At 39.0% G+C, this 26,730-nt stretch overlaps 3 protein-coding genes across 7 annotated transcripts; all 3 read left to right on the forward strand.

Moving 5' to 3' along the window:
* Positions 1-284: 284 nt before the first annotated feature.
* LOC106079377 (cobalamin binding intrinsic factor-like) lies at positions 285-11,485 on the forward strand. Of its 5 annotated transcripts, none has more exons than XM_056017685.1 (5): positions 287-406; positions 3,121-3,255; positions 4,089-4,289; positions 7,085-7,206; positions 9,040-11,485. In XM_056017685.1, the coding sequence occupies exon 5, from the start codon at positions 9,784-9,786 to the stop codon at positions 11,170-11,172; it is 1,389 nt and encodes a 462-aa protein (XP_055873660.1). In that variant the 5' UTR covers positions 287-406; positions 3,121-3,255; positions 4,089-4,289; positions 7,085-7,206; positions 9,040-9,783; the 3' UTR covers positions 11,173-11,485. The 5 variants fall into 5 exon arrangements, with proteins under 5 accessions (XP_055873661.1, XP_055873660.1, XP_055873659.1 ...); XM_056017684.1 differs by having other exon boundaries at positions 288-406; positions 4,086-4,289; XM_056017687.1 differs by having other exon boundaries at positions 291-406; positions 4,086-4,289.
* Positions 11,486-13,235: 1,750 nt separating this feature from the next.
* LOC106079246 (toll-like receptor 4) lies at positions 13,236-22,998 on the forward strand. The gene is made up of 2 exons (XM_056017677.1): positions 13,236-13,655; positions 18,360-22,998. The coding sequence occupies exon 2, from the start codon at positions 18,594-18,596 to the stop codon at positions 21,249-21,251; it is 2,658 nt and encodes an 885-aa protein (XP_055873652.1). The 5' UTR covers positions 13,236-13,655; positions 18,360-18,593; the 3' UTR covers positions 21,252-22,998.
* LOC129924012 (uncharacterized mitochondrial protein ORF4-like) lies at positions 17,144-17,803 on the forward strand. Its single transcript, XM_056017602.1, has one exon. It carries the CDS (start codon positions 17,144-17,146, stop codon positions 17,801-17,803), a length of 660 nt encoding a protein of 219 aa, XP_055873577.1.
* Positions 22,999-26,730: the final 3,732 nt, after the last annotated feature.

Below are 26,730 nucleotides of genomic sequence, written 5' to 3' on the forward strand. Positions count from 1 at the left end.
TATCTAAAAAAATTTTCACAAATTTAGTTTAGGCCTACACTTCTTTAATTACACATTTGAGCCAAACCGTGCATGTCGGATGTAATCACCATCTCTTTCTCCCCCTTTCCCCCTACAATTATGCGGCTTGGCATCACTAATGCACTATATTATCATTGATTTTAGTATGTGAATCTATAATATAGCTTAGAGCAAGCTGACAATCGCTTGCGAGAACCTCTCAAAAGAAGTGTCAAATGGAAAAAAAAAACAAAAAAAAAACCGTTCTTTAAATATAGGCCTATTCTAACAGTGGTCGTGTTATTTTAAGACGTTAGCTCGCATTGTGAAAGAGAGCAGTCTTCTGTCAACAACAACGGGTCCATTGTCCACTTACTTACACTAAACTGTTTCCACTGACGATAAGGTAAAGGTTTTGTAGTGATATGTATGCGAAAGATATGTACTTATGTTTGGTAGATATAAGAAGGCACGGTGGCAAGGACTTGCCAATGAGGCGCAGTGGCTGAATGGTAAAGCGCTTGGCTACCGAGCCGAGGGTTTCGGGTTCGAATCTTGGTGAAGATTGGGACTAATAATCTCTGAATCCTTAGGGTGCGCACGAATCTCCATTGGGTACCTAACAATAGTTGGGGAAAAGTAAAGGCTGTTGATTGTTGTGCCGGCCACATGACACCCTCGTTAACCGTGGTCCATATAAATATGAACTTTAACATCTATTTGCCCTATAGATCGCTTGGTCTGAAAGATCCTTTTTTTTTTGTAGATATCAAGCTGCAAGGCTTCGATTAACGAAACTTATCTTATATAATAGGCCTACAGACCTTACTTCAAAAAAGAAGATGATTACGTCTTACGCGTCACGCATTCAGTCATGCATATTAACCAATTAGCCTACTTAAATTTTGCTAAGTCACTGGTTTTCCTGGCTAGCTCAGACAACCCATTCCATGCTCTAATAGCACTAGGGAAGAAGGAGTATTTGTACAAAAACTGTAATCAATAACATAGATCTAAGCATGAGCTGTCCCTGAATAAGAGCTTTTTATAAAATTAGATTTTAACTCTATTTAAGTTGAATAGCCTACTTGAAGTTATTGTGATTAATAAAACAAGAAAAACATTTAAAATACTAGGCTACACAAAAAAAAACATTCTTTTTACAACTTATGAAGCGATTATTTTTCTCTTAATATCTAATGAATGATAGATTTTAAAATTTGGAAAATTTCTTTATCCCGCCCAATCCTTCCCGAGAAAAAATCCTGGCTGACCGAATGTAGGCCTATAAATATACTAGGCATTGTAATACTCTAATGATAGGCCTTAAGATTTAGAAGGCGATGCGGACCATTCTAGTTCTATCCAAATAGACATTTATTTCTTTTTATACTTTGAAAAGTTTGGTCAAACCAGAGTTTTCTTAGCGTGGCCAACGAGCTAATAATTCTTTTTCCAACGATATACATCGATTATCAAATTTGTAAGATCATAAGAGCCGTTTTCGAAATCTCTGTTTAGGTTTTACTCCGGTTCCACGAATATATAAGCTGAATAGAGGTATTGTAATAAGCTAAAACAATCATTAGAGTTCGAACAGCAAGCTATACATTTGTTTCTATACTTCAATATCTGTTAATTTCATTTCGTTTATTTTCTTATTGACTGTTCGAACTTTATTATGCTTATCCATCCATCCATCCATCCATCCGTCCATCCATCTGTCCTTCCATCCATCCATTCCCATTTCAGACCTTGTGGTCACTGGTCTGGGCAGATGATGTAAAGGCCGTCTGTTTCTGTGGCCTACGGTTAACGAGGGTGTCATGTGGCCAGAACAACGACCAACCGCTTTTACTTTTCCCCAACTAATGCCAGGTACCCATTACACTCAAAGGCGCCAAAAAATCCCGAAACGGAAAATCCCAGTCTTCACCAGGATTCAAATCCGGGACCAACGGTTCAGAAGCCAAGCGCTTTACCGCGCCTCTATGCTTAGTTATAATAATAATTATAGCTTTTATATAGTGCTACTTTCATGCTTATAGCATGCTCAGAGTGCTATGGTCCAATTTCATTTGTGGACCAGTGGGAGGCAGCCTGTAGACGCTCAGTAAACACAAGTCTGCTGGAGTCGGGTGTCGAACCTCGAGCCCCCTTCATAGGTAGCGAAGTTAAAGCGTACTTTGCCTCTCGACCACGCTTGCCACGCTTAGTTATAAAAAAGGAACACTCTTCCGTTGCCTTGCAGCTATATCCAAACATTCGAAACTTTTCAGGAGTCAACCCTGCGGAAAAATCAGGAACCAGTGACCCTTAGGCAGCTTCCAGAACACAACACTCTACCAGGGCAGAGCAAGCCACGCCGCTGATCCCAAACTACATCAGTACTAGCCATTTCCTCAAACACATCAGCTGCGTGGAGAGGTGGAACTGCTACGTGGGATACATCGTCTCGATTATAGCTAATGTCCCGGCTCTAATGTAATTTCTATGATCAGAGGCGAACTGGGTGTCGAAATCGGCCCGGGCGTTTCTATACAATCCGGCCCATCTCTTGTATAGCATATGATGGGCACCCAATTCTAGACCTACCTGTCCTCAAAGTCATTATGTCAAGTTTGACAATGTATCGGTATGGTTGCATATAATGAACTCTAAATCTTTATAGAAACATAGGCCTTATGTTGCTTTTTAATCGCTGAGTATGTATATGCCCTAAAAGGATGAAGCCTACCAGTAGGCCTACCACTATCAACGGAAAAAAGGCTATTACAATATTTCGGAAAATGTTTTAGATTAAAATAGTATTACATTGTGGAGTCTGTGAAATATTATTTTTTAAACACAATTTTAATTTTCAGAGGGCCCTTTTATGAGGTTTTATAAAACCTTTAACAATTTGATGCGTGCCATGGTGGCATTCATACGGCCCTTTCGTGGCCCTACCAGCCCATTAAGGTACCGGCCCACCGGGCATTTGCCCGACTGCCCATATAGCCAGTCCGCCCCTGTCTATGATCCATAGTCACTTCGCGACTCAAGAAGGCAAAAAATAGAGCATAGATTGTACCTTATAACTGTATACAACTTGTATAATTTTTTCATCTTTAATTCCAGATATCCCAGACCAAAATAAACTATTGTATTTAATCAAACGTTGGCATAAATGAAAATGGCTCTCCATTCTTACGTGTGTGTTTTAATCAGTGTCACATTGGTGACATTTGCTTTAGGCGTGGTTGAGTTTGATGAGTAAGTATTGAAAAGAAAAAATATATGTTTTGTTTTTGAAGTTTTAACTTTGTGTGGGTCTGTTTAAAGATGGTTACCCCACTTTTTTTATGTATTCGTTCAAATTCACATTCACATTTCCCTTAGTCTGTTGGACCATTGGGGCACCACGCAAGATTTGTTGATCGTCTTTATCCATTCCTCTGTCTTTTGCCTTAGAGCCTCTTTCAATTGCAGGCCCGTCCATTCTTTTATGTCTTCCCATCGCTTCCTGCGTCTCCCTCTTTTTTTTGTCCTGATACTTTTCCTTGAAGGAAGGTATTTGCGAGCCCGGAGATCTTGTAATAAGACCATTTATAGCGATAACTATAAATATATATAAATAGCTAATTTTTAGAAAGTAAAAAAGTAAAGTTCCTAATTCAGACCTTGTGGTCTATAGGGCAGATGCTGAAAAGATTAACAAGGGTGTCATGTGGTCAGCACAACGACCAGCCGCATTTACTTTTCCCCAACTAATTCAGGGTACCCATTAGAGCTGTGTGGACTCAGAGTCGCCCAAAGAGACCGAAATTTTAAAGTACAAGTCTTCACCAGGATTCGAACCATGGTTTGGAAGCTAAGCGCTTTACCGCTCAGCAACCGCGCCTCATAATAGCTAATCCCCCCAACAGCCCAACAAACTAAAGGCTAGAGAAAGGTGAAGGTGGCCATAGATGATAATCTATTACTGCGCTTCGAAAAATGAACTTTTTCGTTCATTATGAACATTGACTTAGAGAGTAAGCATCAACCCCAGCCCATGAGTATTTATTTACTTCCGCGTTTTTTGATGCGCATTTTATTTACAGCAGTGTCAAGCAAGGAGGAGTCAGGAGCTGCTTGTACACCCCAACACCATGTGGAATCTGTGGGCCGACTATTTCCGTAACGTTGAGGTTCAGGAACTCTCTGAAGCCCCCCTTTTTTGACAAGACAATCACTGTGCCTAGACAGCCTCAGCGAGAGCTCTTCCATTTCTTGCAGAGAGCTGCAGACGTGACTGGAGAAATCGTGTATGTAATCTGCTTCTTTTCTTTGAACGCTTTTCAAAGGATGTTTAGTCCTTAATAAGGGTTAACAAAAGTAGCTGTGTTAGATATCTTGTACACACTATATATATATATATAGCTCCTCCTTCGTGGCTGAGGACATTTTTCATTTCCTATGAACTCGAAGATGACTGTAAAGTCCAATCCTCGCTTTAAAAAGCCGGTCGCATGTGTGGCATGGGTGGGTTATGTCAGTTTCAGATGGGCCTGCTTCTTCTCTCAGCTTTATGTTGGTTCGGCGCTCTTTTGCTCTGGCCACTCTTCTTGCTTCAAATCTTGAGACTCCGAGACTCACAGCTAAACGCCATGAGGAGCGATCGAGAGCTAGTGCTTCCCAGCCGTGAATGTCGATATCGCGTTCCTTGAAGGAGCTCTTGAGAGTGTCTTTGTAGCGCTTGTATTGGCCTCCTTGGACACAACTCCCCGTACAGAAGTCGCTTAGGAAGGCGATTGTCTGGCATGCGGATTACATGTACACACTAAGGAAAGACTTAATAACTATCAACTATTAACTTTATTATCTTGGCATTTCATTTCATTTGGTACACACTGTCTTCTTCAGAACTCTGCTGTTACTGACCCGTAGATTAAAAAAAAAAAAGTTTCCCTTTCAGACATTGCGATCTATAGGGCAGATGATGTTAATGTCATCTGTTTCTGTGGTCAGCGGTTAATGAGCAAAGTGACATGTGTCAGGGGCGCCCAAAAAGTTCAAAATCCCAGTCTTCAACGAGATTTGAACCCAGGACCCAAGGTTCGGAAGCCAAGCGCTTAACCACTCAGCCACCGCGTCCCCCTTCTATACAATTTACATATTTTATTAGCTGTTCACTCGACCTGGACTCAACCAAATACAAACAATAAAGTGGTCAACTAGTTTGTCTTTACATATTTACACCGAGACCAGTCGTTATAAAAGGCCTGAACGCTGACCTACAACATCACAACCTGTGGGCAGTTTAGACCGATAGCTCGTTGCCACGTCACAGGCCTGTACAGACCTTCTATAACGAGACAATACACTGCTTGCTACTCACAACAAACATACTCACTATCACAATAATCCATTTCAGACGTTGCGATTTATTGGACAATATGGTATAACTGTATGAGCTCTTGCGTGTGTATGGGCACGAGAAGTCAGTTCAATGGGAACACTATTTCATTACCACTAGGTGTCGCTAGATAACATAAAAAATGCCGATATTCATATAAGCATAACCATAAAAGGTAGAGGGAGAATAAAGCGATACTAGAATTCAAGGGCCTTAAGTAGGTGTGTATTATGTGAATATTAAAGAGACGTAGAATTCAGGTGTCAGAAATATATAAGTCTTGTTTTATCATATCTTATAAATTACACACAACAGTGTTTCCAAATTGTGTTCCGCGGAGCCCTGTCTACCGCGAGGCCTGAATAGGCGTTCCACAAACTACTGGAATAATTATCTAGAAGGTCACCACTTGAATTAATAACTCTAAAAAAAATAAGCAAAATGTTTCGCTAAATACTCAGAATGTGTATCATGCTTCTATAAGGTAAACATTTGGGAACCACTAGATTACAGAAGTTACTTAGTTAAAACAACGTCCTACGCATCTCAAGTGTCAATCTAATTAAGAATGTTAATAAACTCTGCTAAGTTGGCTTTACTGACTGATAACAATAACAAGAATCATGGTTTGAGCTTCAGTCTTCTAAAGAGAATTAATTTATTAAAAAACTGTCTGTCTGTCTGGTAAAAATTGTGTACACGTTATTTCTCCCACACCAATTATAGGAACAAGTTGACACTTAACACCAGGGGCGGACTGGCTATATGGGCATTTGGGCAAATGCCCGGTGGGCTGGTATTCAAATGGGCCTAAAGGGCCTCATGAATGCCACTATGGCACTTATTATATTGTTAAAGGTTTTATAAAATTCTCATATATATATAAGCGTCGTATGAGATTCATATTAAAAACATCTTTTACAGACTATAGTGTAATACTAATTTAATCTAACACATTTTCAAAAATAATGTAATAGACAACATCCGTAGAGAGTGCTTTTAGTAGGCTTCATCCTTTTAGGGCCTATAAACATATATATTAAAAAGCAACATAAGGCCTATATTTCTTATAAAGATATAGAACATGCATACAGTTATCGATACATTATAAAAAATAACATTATGATTTTGAGAACAGATAGGCCTATAATTGGAGGCCCATCGTATGATATACAATTTATGGACTGTACTGTATAGAAATGCCTGGGCCGATTTTGACATTCAGTCCGCCCCTGCTTAACACAATTATTAATTGGCACAGACAAAACATGAAAAAATAAAACAAAAAACAACAATTAGCTAATTAACTACTGGTAATTCTTTTTTTTTTGTTTTGATACCGACAAGGGAAAATAATCTTTCAGTATTCATAGATATGGCTAAATATGTAGGGTTTGGTCCACCTATTGTTCACATGATTTCTCCCGCTTCCATTCTTCGATCAAGTTGAAATTTTAAACAATTTTTTTAATGTACCAACAAAACATGAATCAATTAAAAAATAACCAATAACTCATTTAACCATCAGTACATTTTTTTGTGTTTGATAAATTAGGAAAATAACTTTTACATTATAGAGAGATAGTTCTAAGCGCAGATAAACTTTTTTTTTTAAATGATTTTTTTTATATTATTTTGCTTGTTTATAGATATGTGTTGATCTAGAAGTGTGGCTTGACTTAATCTCTGCGGTACCTATTGCAGGTTCACAATTTCCTACTCGCCCATGGTTGGTTACATTCTTGACAGCATCAACGGGCAGTACGGCTCAGAATCCGATAATTCATTCTGGGACTTTCTCAGTGAGAATGGCAGTTACGATTGCGGTATTTCTATATTCTAATATTTAGTTAGGCGTTATAGCTTGCATGTTATATGTGACAGTGTAACCGGTATGTTTGACATGTTCCTGCAGAAATGAAGATAATCTGCTTCCTAGTCTAAACCTCCCGGTATGTTTAACATGGTCCTGCAGACATGAAGATAATCTGCTTCTTAGTCTAAACCTCCCGGTATGTTTAACATGGTCCTGCAGACATGAAGATAATCTGCTTCCTAGTCTAAACCTCCCGGTATGTTTAACATGGTCCTGCAGACATGAAGATAATCTGCTTCTTAGTCTAAACCTCGGGGTATGTTTGGCATGTTTCTGCAGAAATGAAGATAATCTGCTTCCTAGTCTAAACCTCCCGCAGGACGATGGGGTATGGCAGTGGGCAGGTTATGAACCTGGAACTATCAAGACGACCGAACGTCATTCCAGCGCGCATACCGCACGACCATTAGCAAGCCTCCATGCACTAAGCCCCCGTGCTGAGATTAATCCCTTATAACACGTAACACTGTCCAGTTATTTGGTAGTGTTTTGTAGGGTTTGCCTGTCTCCGAACAAGACGAGTCCTCCGCATGCACCAGTTCTGTTTCAAGACAAGTTGTATCTTCGATTGTGTTTCTGAGCAACCTGCAGTCGTTGAGGATTAGTTCAACTGTCTCGCCTGCCGTGTGACAGTGTCGACATCTGGGATCGTTTGTTTCGGATCCTAGCAAAAAGGCTCCTATCGGATATTGTCTAATGCGGAATCGTGCCAAAATTGCTTGATCCTTTCAGTCTAGCTTTTACCATTTGTCTTTTCTGTTTGGGCGTTTGAGAACCTACCAGACTACCCGTCCCGTGCTACAAAGGTCCCAGCTAACGTACCACTTGGATTTGATCCATTCACAAATTCTTGCTTTCGTAATCTCGTATGTTTGCGGCTCTTCTGCTGGGTCTAAAAGTGCTCGTAGCTTCGCTAAACTGTTCGCCCTCTCGTTTCCTCTGATTCCACAATGTGAGGGAATCCATTGCATCACGACCAGTCAGCTATCAAGTTACTATCCGATTGGCAGGTGAACGTTTAGTCGGTGAACCAATTGTCATTTAGCAATTTGTCGTGTAAACAGCCATATTCGTGAACCAATTATCAGTTAGACATTTTGTCGTGTGAACAACCGTTGGTCGTGTGAATAACCATTTGTTGTGCGAACAACCATTTGTCGTGCGAACAACCTTTTGTCGTGCGAACAACCATTTGCCTTGTCCCATTCAACCCCAAGTTTAAGAAGCGTTTGACAATAATATTGTTGTAACTATGGCAACATAACCTCAACGAAAGGATTACAAAATGGAACGTTGAATCATCAATTAGAAACTAGATCTAGAGCCAAACTAATCACATCTTAGGCGTTCTTGTTTTCATCACTTCTCTGTTTCTCCATCGTGTCCCCTGGGCCAAATGACAGTGCGCAATGTAGAGTCATAACAATATCAACTACATTTTTACATTATTTACGCTGTTAGTTTAATTACAGTGCAGCGGTTCTCAACCTTTTAAGCTCGGCGACCCCTTTTTTACAATCCCCCACTCTGACGCAACCCCCCCCCCCCACACACACATACAGCAATAGAAGAGTAGACAATACCAATCCATATTTTCGATGGTCTTAGGCGACCCCTGGCAAATGGTCAATCGACCCCCAAAGGGGTCGCGATCCACAGGTTGAGAACCCCCTGAATTACAGGCTATATTATTAAATCCATAGTTCGTTTTCTTTATCGCTGCTAGATTGATTTTACACTCTAATATTAATTGTTTTCCTTACGTCTGCTTGCTTGATTTCAGGTGTCTCTGTGTATGTACCGAAGAACGGAGAGACGATTACATTTAATTTTACCAACTACAAAAACGCTGGCTACATTCTTAAGAAATAGAGCAGCGACTTTGACGCAATACGGAAAGAATTTATGGGAGAATTTTGTTTTGTATCATTAGAACATTCGAAATACGAGTAGCATTATATTACAATCCTTATGACAGGGCCGGCCTTAGATAATTGGAGGCCCTAAGCCAGGGGCTCTCAGCCTGTGCGTCGTGACCCATTTTTTTCCAGAGGAAAAAAAAATTCTTTTGTCTAGAAAGAGGCTTGACAATGTAAAAAAAAAATTCCATTGGGTAGTTACTATTTTGTTCAGTAGCATTGTCATTCTATGACAAATGATACAAAAAAACTGAATCAGAATCATGTCAAGCATTTTAATCGTCACAGCATAACATTTGTTTCAATTACTGCCCATCAAACGGTGCTGCAAAATGCAATGTTGCTCCATTGCAGAATCAAATGTATTGTTTCTATGGCGAAGATTGACCCACGTTATTAAAAAGCACAACCGTTTATTATCCAGTAATATGCCATAATGTTATTTTTGTAATGGAGCAACCCGTGAAAATGGATCTCTGTAACAATATGCGAAAACACATAACTCTACGGTTGGGGGTCGCCACATAGTGAGAAATTGTAAAAAGGGATCGCGGAAATAAAAAGGTTGAGAATCGCTGGCCTAAGCGAAGTAAATTTGGTGGCCCCTAATGACAGAAAAAAAAAATAAAAACAGCGAAAAAACTAAAATTACGCAATTGATTAAAAACCTAGTGCACTCCAATAATAACAAAGAGGATAAGTTTCGCTATTTCTCTCTAAAAAAATGTTTTGAATCCTGTGCGAGGCCCACACCAATCGGAGGCACTAGGCGGCTGCCTAGTTTGCTTATGCCTAAGGCCGGCCCTGATTATGAGAAACAATTAGGGCACGCTCAATCAGCAGATAGCTTTCCCCTCCTTCTTCCTTCCTCTTTTACCTCCCTCTTCCCTCCTCTTTCAAATCCTTTTACTTTCATCTTTCACCTCCTTCTTCCCTCCTCTTTCACCTCCTTCTTCCTTCCTCCTCTTTCACCTCCTTTTTCCTTCCTCTTTCCCCTCCTTCTTCCTTCCTCTTTTACCTCCCTCTTCCCTCCTCTTTCAAATCCTTTTACTTTCATCTTTCACCTCCTTCTTCCCTCCTCTTTCACCTCCTTCTTCCTTCCTCCTCTTTCACCTCCTTTTTCCTTCCTCTTTCACCTCCTTCTTCCCTCCTCTTTCACCTCCTTTTTCCTTCCTCTTTCACCTCCTTCTTCCTTCCTCTTTCACCTCCTTTTTCCTTCCTCTTTCACCTCCTTTTTCCTTCCTCTTTCACCTCCTTCTTCCTTCCTCTTTCACCTCCTTTTTCCTTCCTCTTTCACCTCCTTCTTCCTTCCTCTTTCACCTCCTTTTTCCTTCCTCTTTCACCTCCTTCTTCCCTCCTCTTTCACCTCCTTCTTCCTTCCTCCTCTTTCACCTCCTTTTTCCTTCCTCTTTCACCTCCTTTTTCCTTCCTCTTTCACCTCCTTCTTCCTTCCTCTTTCACCTCCTTCTTCCCTCCTCTTTCACCTCCTTTTTCCTTCCTCTTTCACCTCCTTTTTCCTTCCTCTTTCACCTCCTTCTTCCCTCCTCTTTCACCTCCTTTTTCCTTCCTCTTTCACCTCCTTCTTCCTTCCTCCTCTTTCACCTCCTTTTACTTTCCTCTTTCACCTCCTTCTTCCCTCCTCTTTCACATCCTTCTTCCTTCCTCTTTCACCTCCTTCTTCGCTCCTCTTTCACATCCTTCTTCCTTCCTCTTTCACCTCCTTCTTCCCTCCTCTTTCACATCCTTCTTCCTTCCTCTTTCACCTCCTTCTTCCCTCCTCTTTCACATCCTTCTTCCTTCCTCTTTCACCTCCTTCTTCGCTCCTCTTTCACCTCCTTCTTCCCTACTCCTTCCCCTCCTTCTTCCCTCCTCTTACCCCTCCTTCTTCCCTTCCTAATCCTATTTCACTCTTTCTTTCTCTTCCCCTTCCCTCCTCTTTCACTACTCCTTCCCTCTTCTTTCCACCGTGCGTTTATGAAGTCCTGGTACATTTCTAATCTCATGTCTTTGACAATAAGATAAAAACCACGAATAGTACATACATTTCATAAGTGTTCATATACGTGTGTGTGTGTGTCTGCACGTGTCTAAATATTCAAAGTAGTTATGTGATCATGTTGACAATCGGCAGTGCCAGGAGAAACTTTGACTCCCTAGGAGAGAATTGGAGGTTATAAAATCGTCAACGGTAAAATAAATAAAGAAATAGATAAAGAAAGAAAGGATTTCTATGAATGAAATGAGCTAACAATGTGAACTTCTCAGAGATTTGTCATTTTCTATTCCAACAATAAATCAAACTTGATGAACGGTTTGCGTTTGAGTTCTCCAAACTGTAAATTAGTATCTGCAATTATTCGCCATCATCTTTTTTTTCTTTATCTGTCATCTTAATAACTAAACTGGTAAATGCCAATATATGTTATAAACTGTCATCATCAACCTTCGTCTGTTTTAATCAGTCATCGTATTTAATTATCTTTCATTTTTCGTCTTTATCTGTCATCATGTGGGTTCATCTGTCTTCCCCTGTCTTCATCTGTTTTTACCCTTTATCGTACTGTCTGCCATTATCTATCATCAGCCATCATTGTTTGTTTCCTTTTGTCACCTTACGCTGTCATGTCATTATCTCTGTTATCATAATCATCTGTCATTATTTTCGTCATCTGTCGATCTTCAAACTAACTCTAAATTAGTATTTCTCTTCATCTGTCATCATGTGTCATCAACTGTTATCGTGTGTCATCAACTATCATCATGTGACACCAACTGTCACCATGTGTCACCAACTGTCATCGTGTGTCACCAACTGTCATCATGTGTCCCCAACTGTCATCATGTGTCATCAACTGTCATCATTTGCTTTCATCTGCCATCGTGTGTCTTCACATTTCCGAACCCGTTGGGGTCACGGGTTCACATCTCGGTGAAGACTGGGATTTTTAATTTCGGGACTTTTAGGGTGGCTCTGAGTCCACCCAGATCTAATGGGTACCTGGCATTAGTTGGGGAAAGGTAAATGCGGTTGGTCATTGTGCTGGCCACATGACACCCTTGTAAAACCGTGGGTCACAGAAACAGATGACCTGTACATCATCTGCCCTATAGACCACAAGGTATGAAAGGGGAATTTAAAAAAAAATCATCTTTAACCTTTAGACTTGTGATTATCGATGCATTTATCCTGCGTTAATATGTCGAATAGAGCCATGAGTTCGAAGTCAGGTCAATGCACCCCCCTTCCTTTTTTTTTTAAATAAATAATTAAAAAAAGCGATTACAGTAAAATTCACTCAGATATCACTTTCTTGATAGGATCATAGCGTACTTTTATAGCTAAACGCATGAAATTGCACTAAACAAAAACATTAAGCTGTAATCGCATAGATTTGTTATTGTTAGCTAGATTTATAAAGAATTTAATGACATGACATCTAAAACCCGTCACAGCCGAGACAACACATGTTCCAGAAGCTACAGTGAGATTTGCCCTTGAGTATGTCGACCATGTTCTTCAAAGCTGCACTTTCTATCGAGAGGCCCGGACAAGATTCTGGCCCCCCTTAAATTTCTCCCCCCCCCCTCCAAATAGAATACAAATTATATGGAGAGCTGCCGTTTCTGGAAACCACTGCGCAGTTCATCGCAGATGTAGAACTTCTTATCTGAACCTTCCAATATTTCTATGAGAATGAAGAAGAATCTGTGATTGGAATCTGAATTTGTTCATGGATGAAATACCCAGTCTAGAGTATCCAAGTGAAGGATGTCTTCAAATCTTTAGTTTAGAATAGTACGTAAAAGACCAATTAAATACACATGTCAAACATATTAAATTAAAATTAGGCATGTAAGGGGCGAGTTGATTATTCAAATTATCCGATCGGACAAGCTGGCGTTTATCAAAGACGTTATTTTAATTGTATACAATTTTCATTTTTTCAGCGGACCCCCTTCTCTCGTCGCGTACCACAGTTTGAGAACCACTGCTTTAGTGAACTACTTAGGCTTGCAAAGGTAAAAAAAAATAAATTACCTGACAGTTAGTAGGCCTACTTCTTAGTCTGTTCAGTGCTGTGTGACGGTCTGTGCAAGAGGAATGTCATTGAAGCGCACTGTTCAGAAATGTGACGCCATAATTTTTTCCCAATAGATATATCGATTTATTGACTGATAGAATGATAAACTGAGCGAATAAAAAATCTTCTAGTTAACCAGTCTATATATTTCAATGTGTCTGCAAGGTCTTTGATGTGAATTCATTGGTTAAAATAGTTGACTCATTAGACTAATTATTGTTTCACATTTTCACTTCCGTGTTTACCATGCCGACAGCTTAAAAGAAATAGAAAACTTGGCATTTCCCAAGTGCACCTCTAGCGTTTCAAGAGTTGGTAGTTTCTAACAGTGGCTACTGGCTTGGAAGCTTATACTGCGATCGACAAAATAATTCTATTGTTCTTTCAAGGTTTCACATGTAAGTGCCTTCAATTATACTAGTACATATATATATCTATGAGAAGGCGTGGTGACTGAATGGTAAAATGGGGTTCCTGGTTCGAATCCTGACTGTGATTTTTAAGATCACAATTGCCAATGAATCCACCTAGCTCTAATGGCTACCTGATACTAGTAAAGGCGGCTATATTGTAATAGATGAGCTGCGGCGGGTATATTACAATGAATAGTGTAATTGATCAGATCTATATACAATTTCGTATCCCGTATGGGGGGACGAAGTATGCCAAAAGCAGTCCTTTTTGGTGAGCTAAATTTAAGTCATTGGTTATTATGCATGACTAAATGCATGACGCGTAGGACGTAATCATCTTCTTTTTTGAAGTAACGTCTGTATTATATAAATAACATTTTAGTTTTATGTTCTTATTTGATTTGTAGAAATCTCTTAGTAGCTTGTCTAGGCTTTGAGATGCAAACGAACCAGTCGAACGGACCCAGACAGACTGAAGAACGGATCACCTAAACCAGTGGTTCCCAAACTTTTTTGTCTCGTAGACCCCTTGCCATGTTTTCTGCTTTTCGGTAGACCCCCTTCTTAACTTATATTGCATTTTTTTTGCAATTTTTTTAAAAACTAATTTCTAATTTTAGTGAGTTGAAGAGTGAAAATGCAATTTAAAGCTACAAATTAAGTATTAAATAATAACTATTTTTTATTGATTAAATTCAAATGAAATGTAAACCAATTAAATTAGCAATTAATATGTATTGCTGGAGTCATCAAACACACTGGAAATGTTTCTTTACCCAGGCTTATCATCTGTTCCTACGGATGTCATGTTTCATACATTCTATGAAGAAGACATTCCAACATTAAATATTAATTCATTTATTTGTATTAAGAATCAGTGTAAAAGTTTTCGCAAAGAGTTTCTCGTGTATTTCTTGATCTTTCACGTGTCCGCGTAACCTTTTTCACTAAAGGAGAAGGGTGAAGGTGAGTAACTGGCGCCTTAGCCAGTAGGCTTCAAGCAGGAAGGGCTCATTAGCCACATAGCAGAAGGAAAAATGAATTCAAAACGCTGCTGCCTTGCAACTATACCCAAACATGGGAAAGCTGTCGTGGGTTCATCGTCATCATCATTCCTTTGGGTTCCTCATGGAACATAGGGCCTTGACAAAAACACGCCACTCTCCACGGTCTCTTGCTAGTTTTTTTTATGGTTTCCCAGCTCTTTCCAGTCCTCTCGGCTACTTCTAATACACTGCGTCACCATGTTCTTTTTGGTCTTCCTCTGCGTCTTGTTCCCTGGGGGTTCCACTCAAAGGCCTGCCTAGCTCTGTTGCTGGTATCTTTTCTAAGGGTGTGACCAATCCATCTCCACTTCCTCTCTAAGATCTGCACTTCTATATTTTTCTGTCCACTCATCTCCCACAGTTTGGTGTTTTCTACTTTGTCATACCAGTGTATTTTTAGGATATTTTTCAGGAATCTGTTGATGAATGTCTGTACTTTTTTATTGTTCCCTCCGTAATTCTCCATGTTTCAGAACCATACAGTAGGACAGCCTTGACATTAGAGTAAAGGATTCTTAGTTTAGTCTTGTTTGAGATGTGAGGAGATTTCCAGGTTGGTTTTAGCTGTGTAAATGTCTGACGCGCTAGATTTATACGGCGTTTAATGTCTTCATCTGTTCCACCTCATATACTGATTACACTCCCAAGGTATATAAAATTTTCTACTTGGTCTATTGTCTATGAGAATCCAGTACGTGGGTTAACCTGAGGAAAAATAAGGAGCTGGCGACCCTTAGGCAGTTTGCAGCACACAGCGCTACACCCTGTCACAGCCTGTGACGCCACTGATCCCAACCTATATATATTTCCTTTGCAAAGAATCACACAAGAAGCTTTTAATTTGATAACTCATGCCACCGATGTGCCATAGAACTGTTGCTTAAAGAAATTATTTTAATAATATCAGATGTAGGTGTGTGTAAAACAGTTTTCACAACTACAACGGCTGGTAAAATCCATGTTTTACCAATAGTGTTTTCCGTATTTTGCTATAAGTTAAGAGATTTTGTAAGACACTCACAAACCAACATCTTCTCTATATGATGTTGAAGAGAGATTGTGTGGGTCTATTCAGAACTTTATCTTTGAGGGTTAGAAAATTTTTCAAATCTTTATCTATTTTGTCAGGGTGACATTGTCTCAGATGAACCTACAGCGTAATAGTTTCGTATCTTTTTTAAAAAAAGTCACTTAGGCAACCGCTTGTTTGACAAGGAATGAATGAATACCAGTTTTAAATAACCAACACTGGACAGTGTACATTTCTTTTTGTTAAACATTTGTTACATGTAGACAAAATGAAGCTTTTTAAATACGTATTGAGACTAAATACTACAATTCTTTGGTTTGATTAGCAGGATAAATATTTAAAGGATTTACCAAGGTACACATCATATATTAGTCTACAAAATAATTACATTAAATGAATGTAAAAATTAAAGTCACGATCTGCTTAAATGAAATCTATTACCGTAGACCCCCGTGGACATCTCATAGACCCCCAATTTATTTTTTCACTTTCGTAGACCCCCTGGAAGTCTTCGTAGACCCCTGGGGGTCTATATAGACCACTTTGGGAATCACTGACCTAAACCTAAGAACCTCTGTACATTCTATACATAGAATGCACGGTATGGGCATAGTCACACATGGCGACTACGTTCGATAACTTGATTAATTGAGAGGACTTCTCTTGCTTGACATGTGTTGGGTGCAGGAGAGCTAAGGGCATGAACTCTGTGAACCGTGAACTTTCGTCGGTGACGGTGCAATGAAGTTATTGTTCATAATTCAGATCTCACCTGACTACCATTGGTGCCTAGATACATAACATAGCGCTTCAAAAACTTAGTGACGTTGCCGTTCTCTAATAACATTAAGGGTTGTTGTGTAAATTATGGGGCAAGGGACGACTTTAGGCATAGGCAAAGTAGGCAAAGTAGGGAGCCTCGCAAAGAACTCACGGCGATTAGTTTAGAGCAGTAATAGTGAGACTTGTGACCAATGTTATTGTTACAGTATACTAGGTTGTAAAAAAATTGCGTTAATGGACCTCATTCACCAATCGTAAACAAACAACATTTAGTCACGTGATCTTATCGATAAAACAATGAAAAAAAAAAACTGTCACGTGACAACCATCATGAATTAAACATGAGATCGTAAATTATATAGAAGAGATAAAGCACCGAGTGGCTAAATGTTGTTTGTTTACGGTTGGTGAATGAGGTCCATTCAATTTTTCTATGTTTATTATTATTTCTTTTTTTTTTCTATTTCATTTGGGGGCCACCAAATACACTTCGCCCAACGCCCCTCCAATTATCTAAGGTCGGGCCCGTATGAGGTTGATTGCAAACGCCTGGTGCGTTTACTCTTGAAGAATTGATTTATAGTAACCCTAGCCCAAAACGATATAACAAGTCTATGTATTTATTTAAGGTTAGTGACACCACGATAAGCAAGAAATGCTCAACCTACATCTTTTCCTATGCAGATGTGACATACTACGTTTTCTATGCAGATGTGACCTACTTCTTTTTCTACACATATGTGACCTACTTCTTTTTCTATGCAGATGTGACCTACTTCTTTTTCTATGCAGATGTGACTTACTTCTTTTTCTATACAGATGTGACCTACTTCTTTTTCTATACAGATGTGACTTACTTCTTTTTCTATACAGATGTGACCTACTACTTTTTCTATACAGATGTGACCTACTTCTTTTTCTATACAGATGTGACCTACTTCTTTTTCTATACAGATGTGACCTACTTCTTTTTCTATACAGATGTGACCTACTACTTTTTCTATACAGATGTGACTTACTTCTTTTTCTATACAGATGTGACCTACTTCTTTTTCTATGCAGATGTGACCTACTACTTTTTCTATACAGATGTGACCTACTTCTTTTTCTATACAGATGTGACCTACTTCTTTTTCTATACAGATGTGACTTACTTCTTTTTCTATACAGATGTGACCTACTTCTTTTTCTATGCAAATGTGACCTACTACTTTTTCCATGCAGATGTGACCTACTACATCTACTATGCAGATGTTACCTACTTCTTCTCCTAAGAGACATGTAAAAAATACCCATTCAGTACCAACACGAAGCTTATTCTGATCATATGTTCAGGTACAATGCAAGGACAAAGTAATTAAATATAGAATCCGATTTTGTCTTGAGGGGGCACAACTCATTTTGAAAGATTAACCTGATTGACTTTGATTTGTTCAGTTTTCTCCCCTCATATTTTTGCCTGGCGTGTGATTTTCAATTGACTACCTGGTCGTGCGGGCATGTGCGCTGGACTGTCGTTCGCTCGTCTCGATGTTGCCATGGTCATATCCTGCCTGCTGCCACCCTCCTTCGTCCTCTGGGAGGTTTGGGCTCCCAGGTATATTATAATCTTCCTTTCTGAAGGGACATGTAACATATTTTTAAAGCGAAATTATGTTAAGTGAAATTCGCTACAAGTGATATCAAGCTAACTCGTTTTTTTTTTGTATATAAGATAAATTCACATATATATTAAGTTCTACTCAAAGACTTCGATTGTCCTCCTAATTTCACATATATTCAACATGGTGTTATATTTTAAGCTCTAAATGCTCTACTTTTCTTCCCCAGACTTACGAACAGGCTTTTGAAGAAGACACTACCCATCAGACAGTGTTTATGAAAACATTAAAGCAACCGGTGAAGTGTTCACTTCGTACAATCATCACAACTGCCCAGAGTTTAAACCCCGAGCTACGGCCATCGCCCGCCTTCCTGAAGGAGGTGTGTGTAAGGACGAAAATCCCAATTTCTGCACGTCTGATGGCGTAAAACAAGGCGATTAAATCATTCAGAAAAATTAAAATGTGGCATCAAAAAGTAAAAATGTGCCTGGTCGTGGTTTTAGGTTGTACCGTCTCTGCTTTGTTCGTACTCCCCAACGTGCCAACCAAGACCAAAAAGACAATGGCGAGTATTTCACTGGATGAAAGCAACGACTCTCCGTGCTCTAGCAAATATTTCCCATCGCAAGAAACTGTTGTGAATTGCAGCAGACGATCTCTGTCCCTTGTGGATAACAGTTGGTTTCCCTCGAACGCGATAGTGATACTACTGAACAACAACGAATTAGCAGCCATAGAGAATGATACATTCAGAAACTTGTCCAAGCTTAGGATATTGGATTTGTCTTACAATAAAATAGATAGAATTGAACCGAAAGCATTCGCAGATTTGACTAGATTGGAGAGGCTTTATTTAGAGTTCAACAAACTAGATATCTCTCTTCTATATCAGAAGCTTTTTTGCTCTCTGGTTTCTTTGTTGGAGCTACGTATTATACAAGGACATAGTTCGGATAAAGACAACATCCGCAAGCATATAGGAAACTTTAAATACCGTAGAAACAATTTTTACTGTTTGTTAAATCTAACCATTCTTACTTTGGATACTTGGGACGAAAATCTATATTTTGACAAAAGTTTTCAAAACCTAACTAAATTAACCCATCTGGGAATTCGAGGCGACGTCGAGTCAGTCAACGAGACAAGCTTTGAGAATGTGAACAATGTTCACTTTTTTACTTTCAGTCATGCGAGTTCAATGAAGTCTTTTGATGAACTGGCCTTGTCCAAATTTAATTCACTGGATAGTTTCAGTTTAGATTCCGTTAACATCGGCCTCAGACACTCTTTGAAGATTCTGGGACCACTGGCCAACACAAACATGACGTCAATCAGTTTCAAAAACGTCATTCAGTACAAAGACGACGAATCCTACGTTTTTAAAGCCGGAGAAGAGACTCTGAGCGGCGAAATGGCCAAGTACTTGACGACCATCTGCGTCAAGCATGTCGCCCTAGTAGACAACAGCATTTACGTCATCGAGACCAACGCCCTAAACAGTACCATCTGGCGGGAATGTCTGCAGAGCTTGGATCTTTCAGGGAATGGTATTTTAGGAAGGCAGCTAGCTTTATATAGCTTTCACATGTTTGTTAATCTAAACTCGTGTGTTTTGGGTATCCATGACAACGACGTCATTCGCTATACGCCAACGGATCATGGGAACTTTCGAGTCGATATCCAAGAACAGCTGTTCCAAAAAGGAAAAGCAAAATTTACATTTTCAGACGTAGAAGTTCCTGTAAACACAACTAGAGATGACCGTCTATCCGTGTACACTCCTATCAATAACACAAACAGTGCAAATCTGACTTTGTTTTTTCCACCTTCTGTTCGCTACTTGGACCTAGCTGGATTTCTTCATTTCTTCGCTTTGCCGGACCCAATCAGCTTTGGAAATGGTCAGCATCTGAAATATTTAGACCTATCTGAGAGCGGAGTGAGAAACGTGCACGGTCCAGTGATAGGCTTAGAATCGGTGACAGCATTGCTTTTATCACATAATTACTTTCGCGACATGAGTGTCACGTTTTTTGACTCGTTTCCGTCTGTTGAACGCTTGGAGTTGGCAGACACCTCTATTGACCCTCTTTTTATGTCTGATTATAGTGAGAGAATGTTTCAAACCCTCACCAATTTAACGTCTTTAGATATGTCCCAAAACTCTTTCAACATGCTTTCAAAAAACACGTTTGCCAAAAATGATAAGTTGACTCACTTAACCTTGTCTGCAAATAATTTTAACTCCATTCCGTTTGATTTGAAAAACACGCCAAATTTAATTTACTTGGATATGAGGAAAAACACCTTGTTGAACATTGATAAAGAATTACGAGACTTATTTGACGATATGGTAATCGAAAATGGGAATCTAGAACTTTTAATTTCTGATAACCTTATTTCTTGTGTTTGTCAGAGCATCGAGTTCCTCCAGTGGATTCAAAATAGCCTAATCAAGTTCGATGACAACGGTAACATAACATGCGTGGACGAAGATCTCAGGGTGTCAAGCACGGCAGCGTTCAAAGATTTGGAAGGATTTTGGCGGGATTGCCGTGGAGTGTATTATTTTTACATTTCTGTATCTCTTTTGTGTGTCCTAATTGTTGGTTTCCTTTCGTTCTTCATTGTCACTAAACATATCATTGTCATCAAATCAATCCTTCTCCAAAGGCTGACAGGATTGAAACTAAAATCTGCGTCAGACTATGAAAACGGCGTCTTCATCTGCTGTCAGGACGATCTGGTGGCATTTTCAAGGGGATTTCTTCAGCCTTTTCTTAGAAAATCGATTAACACATTAGTTGAGGCAGAGGTAGGACTGGCAGGACAAGAAAGAGCAACGGACATGCTGAGGGCCATCCAGGCCAGCTGGAGGGTGCTTCTTGTCTTTGGCAATGGTTTCACTTGTGACCCTTGGTTCATGATTTCCGCCAAGCTGGCCGTTCATTGTACGACTCCTGAAAACCCGAATCGAATCATGATTCTAACCTCAAGAGCAAATACAAATCGCATTCCACCACAGTGGATCAACAACGTGCCAGAAGATAACATAATGACTGTCAGGCAATGGGGACTAGATGATGCATTACGCCACTCTCTGCTGTCAAGGTTATAAGATTTATTATAATGAACAAAAGACAAGAGATATTTTTTTTTATAGTAAGACACAAAAAAACTTAAGTGAACTCATTGGCCTCCTCCAGTCGTAGAACGACTATGGTTCATCTCAGAGCACACTTCCTCATGTGTCTGTGGAGCCCTATTATGGAGAGACACTCCTGTCCACAGATAGCGCAGGTTAAGGTGGCTTTTGCTTCGGTGGTAGAGGAGATGGCCGTTTTTTGGATTGTACGTTTTTCTTCCTGAGCTGAGACCCATGTACTTTCACTGTCCATAGCTTTCTTGGTCACTGTCTCTCTCCATCTGTTGCTGTCTAGAGCTTTGTCTTCCCAATTGTCAGTATTGATGTTCACTGATTTGAGGTCACGTTTTATTACATCTATGTAACTAAGGTGGGGGCGACCAGTTTTTCTTGTGCCAGTCGCGGGTTGTCCATAGACGATGACTTTCGGGATACGCTTGTACTCCATCCGGCGAACATGTCCAAGCCAGCGCAAACGGCGTTGTCTGAGGGCTGTAAAGATGCTGGGAATACCTGATCGCGCGAGGAATTATTGAAGTGAAAAAACCAACTGTCACGGGGAGATCTTGAAGTGTCAATATGTCACTGTGTTCTAATTAGAAGTGTTGAAATTTAAAGATGACTTGAGCCTACTATGATGCTGTGTCGACCACGCAAAGCTCTTTTAGCACTTGATCTAGTGAAGACTTTTATTTCTGATCTTTGTTCAAACACTCAAAGAACTTCTTGCGATGCCCGGGGGATTCTTAGGTAGATATAGAATCTAGATCCAAATATCTTTAGAGATTCAAATAATGAAAATCCTTTACTTCAAAATACAAAACTTTCATTCAGGAACTAGGAATCACTCACAATGTACAAAATATACAAATAAAACGCGCTCAGCTACAAGGCTCCCCGGCATAACCACGTTCCCCCCAATGACGTCATAGCATTTCTGTTAGAACTAAGGTTACTGCCGGTACTTAGATGCAGCTAGTCTGCTACGTGACATACATTGATTGCCTGATAGAGGTTTCATAAACCAAATACCAGTCAGTTCCAAGGATAGATAGGGAGGAAGCTATTAATAGTAACACTACTATTGTTGAAAGGGAGTAAGTAAACTCATCAAATATTATTATTAAGATATTCATTTCTTTACTTTATCAACATTCATCTAAATTTATCTAATTTCATTTGTTTGTTCACTATGACGTGTCGTTTATATTTTATGTTTTATATTTTATGTTTTATATTCTTTTGTAAATATTAAAAACAGTAGTTGAAACACTACCTATTTTTGGATTACCGTAAACAGAGTCGCTTCCTTGGCTGTCACCGCCTACGTACGTGGGTCGTCGTGGGTACTGTACTTCACCCCACCCACCCCATAGTCTTTTTTTTCTAGAAGAGGAATGAGTATTTTATATTTCGGAGTCTTATTATTAGTGCACTGTCGTAACGGTACGCACCGGTACGGCGTAGCGGCACCTTTTTCAATGTAGGGAAAAAATTATTACTTTTCTTGTATTTTAATGTTTATTATTAATTTATTAGTAGTTAAAAGTTAAGCAATCGATCACTGAATACCGGAAAAGCACTGCTTATTATTGTTTATAGTTACTGTGCAATATGTAATGGCGCATTTGTAGACATTAGAACACTCATCTAATCATTTACATAGTCTGAACATATGTTCTCAGAGTGTATATGTCTAATAAAAACTTATTTAAAAACACACATTTTAGTTATAAATTCTTTTCAAAATATTTTTATCTACCGCGCCATCACATCGGATCAATGCGCTGTGGTTGAAAAAGTTGGTTACATAAGTCTATCTATCACCTATCCTATAGTCCGTTGGACCATAGGGGCACCACACAATATTTGTCAATAGTCTTTTCCATTCCTTTCTCCTTCAATGTTATGCCCGTCCATTCTTTTACGTTGTCTTCCAATCGCTGTCTCTGTCTGCCTTTTCTTCCTTTTCCTGGTACTGTTCCTTGAAGAAGGGTTTTTGCAAGTTCCTTTTTTTTTTTTTTACCATAGTTAGCAGGTCATCGTGGGGTCCAGTCGCTGTAGTAACTCTATCTGTAATCTGTTCGTTTGTGATGCAGTCTTTAAACGTGATACCTAGGATCCTTCTGTAGTATCTCAGTTCCAGTTTCTTCAGGTATTGAATGCCTACTGTCATATAAATCTGATGTGAAATATGTATTCAACAGTGCTTAGAACTACACTGAAGCCTGCTTGTACTTTAAGAGAATGCTTCCTTTTTAAAAAGCTTTTATCAAATCATTCCATCTGTCTCTCTGGTAAAAAGTCTGTACACGTAATTTATCCGACACCTAAACTCCCATGAAGCTGAAATTTTGAACAATTTCTTCTTTTTCTCAACTTGTCCTTGCCATTGCACGGCGTAGCCTTGAATTGTTGCCTATTTATTATTGCAAACAATAAACCTTTATATACTGATTAATGATTACCTCTGATCCTTAATACACCGCTGCCACCATGTTAATTATGATCTAGGTTCACAGTCAGCAATAAACAAACAACAACCATTAGTGTCATGGCGGAGAATGATACTTTATTATATTGAACGCGTGCACCTTTGCGCACCATATCAACAGTCTGTCTCTCTGGTAAAACGTCTGTACACGTAATTTCTCCGAAACTCAAACTCGCATGAAGCTGAAATTTCGCACAATTTTTTCTTTTTCTCAACTTGTCCAGGCATGTCATAGGATCATAACGTAGTCAGAAAGCATAAAATAGCGCAAAAAAAAAAAAAAAAAAACAATCGGTAAAAATATTTGTAATCGCACAGATTTATTATTATTAGATTAGATCTATTACAAATTTAATTACATGACTGGTCCAAACTAATTAGTACAACTACGGTTAGTATTTGCTTTATTTTTTAAAAAGTATTTTTTCAATGTTCTTGATATTTTATACGTTTTGGATATTCCCACAGAACGGCTGGGGAGGTAAATGGGCAGTGATATACCACATGACAAGACCTCCATTGTACTCGAAGTATACTGTAGTAGTAATATAAGCATGGGGGGTTTTCTTGTATTCGATCACTCTCAAAGAGGCTAAGTGGTAAGGAGCTTGCTTCCCAAACGGGGGATCTCGGGTTCGAATCCTGGTGAAGACTGGGATTTCTAACTTCAGGATATTAGGGCGCATTTGAGTCCACCTAACCCTAACCCTAACGGGTACCTGACATGGGGAAAAGTCAAGTCGGTTGGTCGTTGTGCTGGCCACATAACACCCTCGTTAAACGTGGACAACAGAGACAATGAGCTTTACATCATCTGCCCTATAGATCGCAAGGTCTGAAAGGGGAACTTTACATTGCTTTAGGCGGCTGACTAGGTTTCCTTTGCCTAAGGCCGGCCCTGCGATGAGAGTAGGAGAAAGGATTCAACTGAATGCACCTGCCCTATTCAAAATAATAATAAAAAAAAAGGGACCGCATGTGGGAGTTGCTTTCAGATTACCCGTCAGCCAGTGCGACAGTCTCCTCGCGGATTTTTGGGTGGCCGCTTAGTTTGAACATGCACGATTTACAGTTTCAGTTTCAGGAAAACGAAAAGCTTGTGTCATTTTTATAGACACACACAGACAATGACAATACACACACATACATATTGGTATACATATATATACACATACTTACAATCGTATGTACATTCATACACACATGCATATATGCGCTCTAGTCTTGGGTTTGAACCATACCAGCCTCAATCCCCCGTCGCTCGAATGGACGTTTTTGGCTGAGATGTTATAATCTTCACTTCTGAAGGAACATTCGGATCATGCAAAAAGGTCAATCATAATAAATATATATAATAAATAAACAAATAAATAAACAAATAAATAAATATAGATAGATAGATACATATATATATAGGCCTAGGTACATACATACTTATTTTCTTATGAAACCTATATCAATTGAAAAATTAAGCAATTGGTTTACAAAAAGCACTAATTAATTAATTTTGGTTTATGGATTAGAAAGGGAGCTAATCCCTGCCGATTTTATATAAATTGAAATAATTAGCGGCTCTCTCCCTTAGATAAGTTTGTTAAAAAACATTTTTTTCCCCTTTTGCTTGTTTTAAGCAAAAGAAAAAAAAAATACATTTAAAAATGGGAAGCAGCTTATTAAATTTTTAATGTCAATATTAGTTTACAAAGTGGTGCCTATCAGTCAATGACAGAGTAGTTCTTTTATGAAGGAAAGAAAAAAGTAAAATATAATTCATTGATTGAAAAGTCGATCTTATAAAACGCATGAGCAATACATATAACTGCTGTAAGGACAAGGGAAGATCAATAAAGATAAATTTGCGTTCTCAATTTGACGTAATAGATCAACAGATTAATTTGTATACACAACAATACATACAAAACAAGCAAAGGAAAAAAATACATAAAATAAATAAAATTAGAACACGCCACACATCGTCACGTGGCCAGTCCAACAGAATTAAGTGTATACTGAAATGCTAATTAGTGGGGGGTCACTTCAAATTCACAACAGTATTGTGCAATAAAACAATAAAACAGAACAGCAGTATGCATATAAGTTGGACATCATTTAAAACAACAATTAATAAGCAGATTTTCAAATCGTGTAAACTGTTTCACACATACAACATAACGGTGGTAATTTTTTTTTTTTTGAAAATGTTTTTATTTCTTGAGGAATAAGAGATTGTCCCTTTACAAAACAAGACACTAGTTAGGTCAGGTTCACATCTAACTTCACATTCACTTTCACCTATCCTTTGGTCTGTGGGCCGCTGGGGCACCACACAAGATCCGCCAAACTTCTTTTCCCATTCTTCTTTGTCATTTGTCTTTGATAGAATTTCATTCTGATGTTCTTTCTGAAAATATTGAAACCTGCCTCTTAACCTGCCTGGGTGGACCACTTCAGGGGCCGTTTTTGAGTTTGTGTCTCCACACAAACTGTCTTTGTAACCTTGTTTCTAAATTGATTTTTGTGTTGTCAAGTAAAAAAATAATTGTGCCAAAGAAAACTTTAATTGACATTGGCTTTAGGAAAAATAACGTGTACAAAATTGTGGCCAGACAGACAGACACACTGACAGACAGAGCGAGTTGATATAATTTTGTAAAAGTAATTTGCTTATACGTTCGTTTATAATCTTAATTTTTTTTAAAGTAGATCAATAATCGTTATAGGCTCAATAAGGAGACGACCATTCAGTGAGCGTTCCCTACTTTACAAATGATTCTCTTTTTATCTTGCTTGCACCTGGTCCAGCAACAGTAGAAGCCGAAAGAAAATACCATAAAAAAAAATTGAAATGTTTTAACAAGCATCGATGTAATAGCAATTATAAACTAACTATCCACACACATTGTGTAGTTGCTCATACTACAACATCCATAGCTCAGCCATCCCCTACTCCCCTGCTCC

Source organism: Biomphalaria glabrata, chromosome 18, assembly GCF_947242115.1.
Source record: "Biomphalaria glabrata chromosome 18, xgBioGlab47.1, whole genome shotgun sequence".
In the NCBI taxonomy this organism is placed as follows: domain Eukaryota; kingdom Metazoa; phylum Mollusca; class Gastropoda; family Planorbidae; genus Biomphalaria; species Biomphalaria glabrata.

Coding starts and splice junctions, on each gene's coding strand:
- LOC129924012 (XM_056017602.1), top strand. CDS start 17,144: ATGTATTTATTTAAGGTTAGTGACACCACGATAAGCAAGAAATGCTCA.
- LOC106079377 (XM_056017686.1), top strand. CDS start 9,784: ATGACAGAAAAAAAAAATAAAAACAGCGAAAAAACTAAAATTACGCAA.
- LOC106079246 (XM_056017677.1), top strand. CDS start 18,594: ATGTGGCATCAAAAAGTAAAAATGTGCCTGGTCGTGGTTTTAGGTTGT.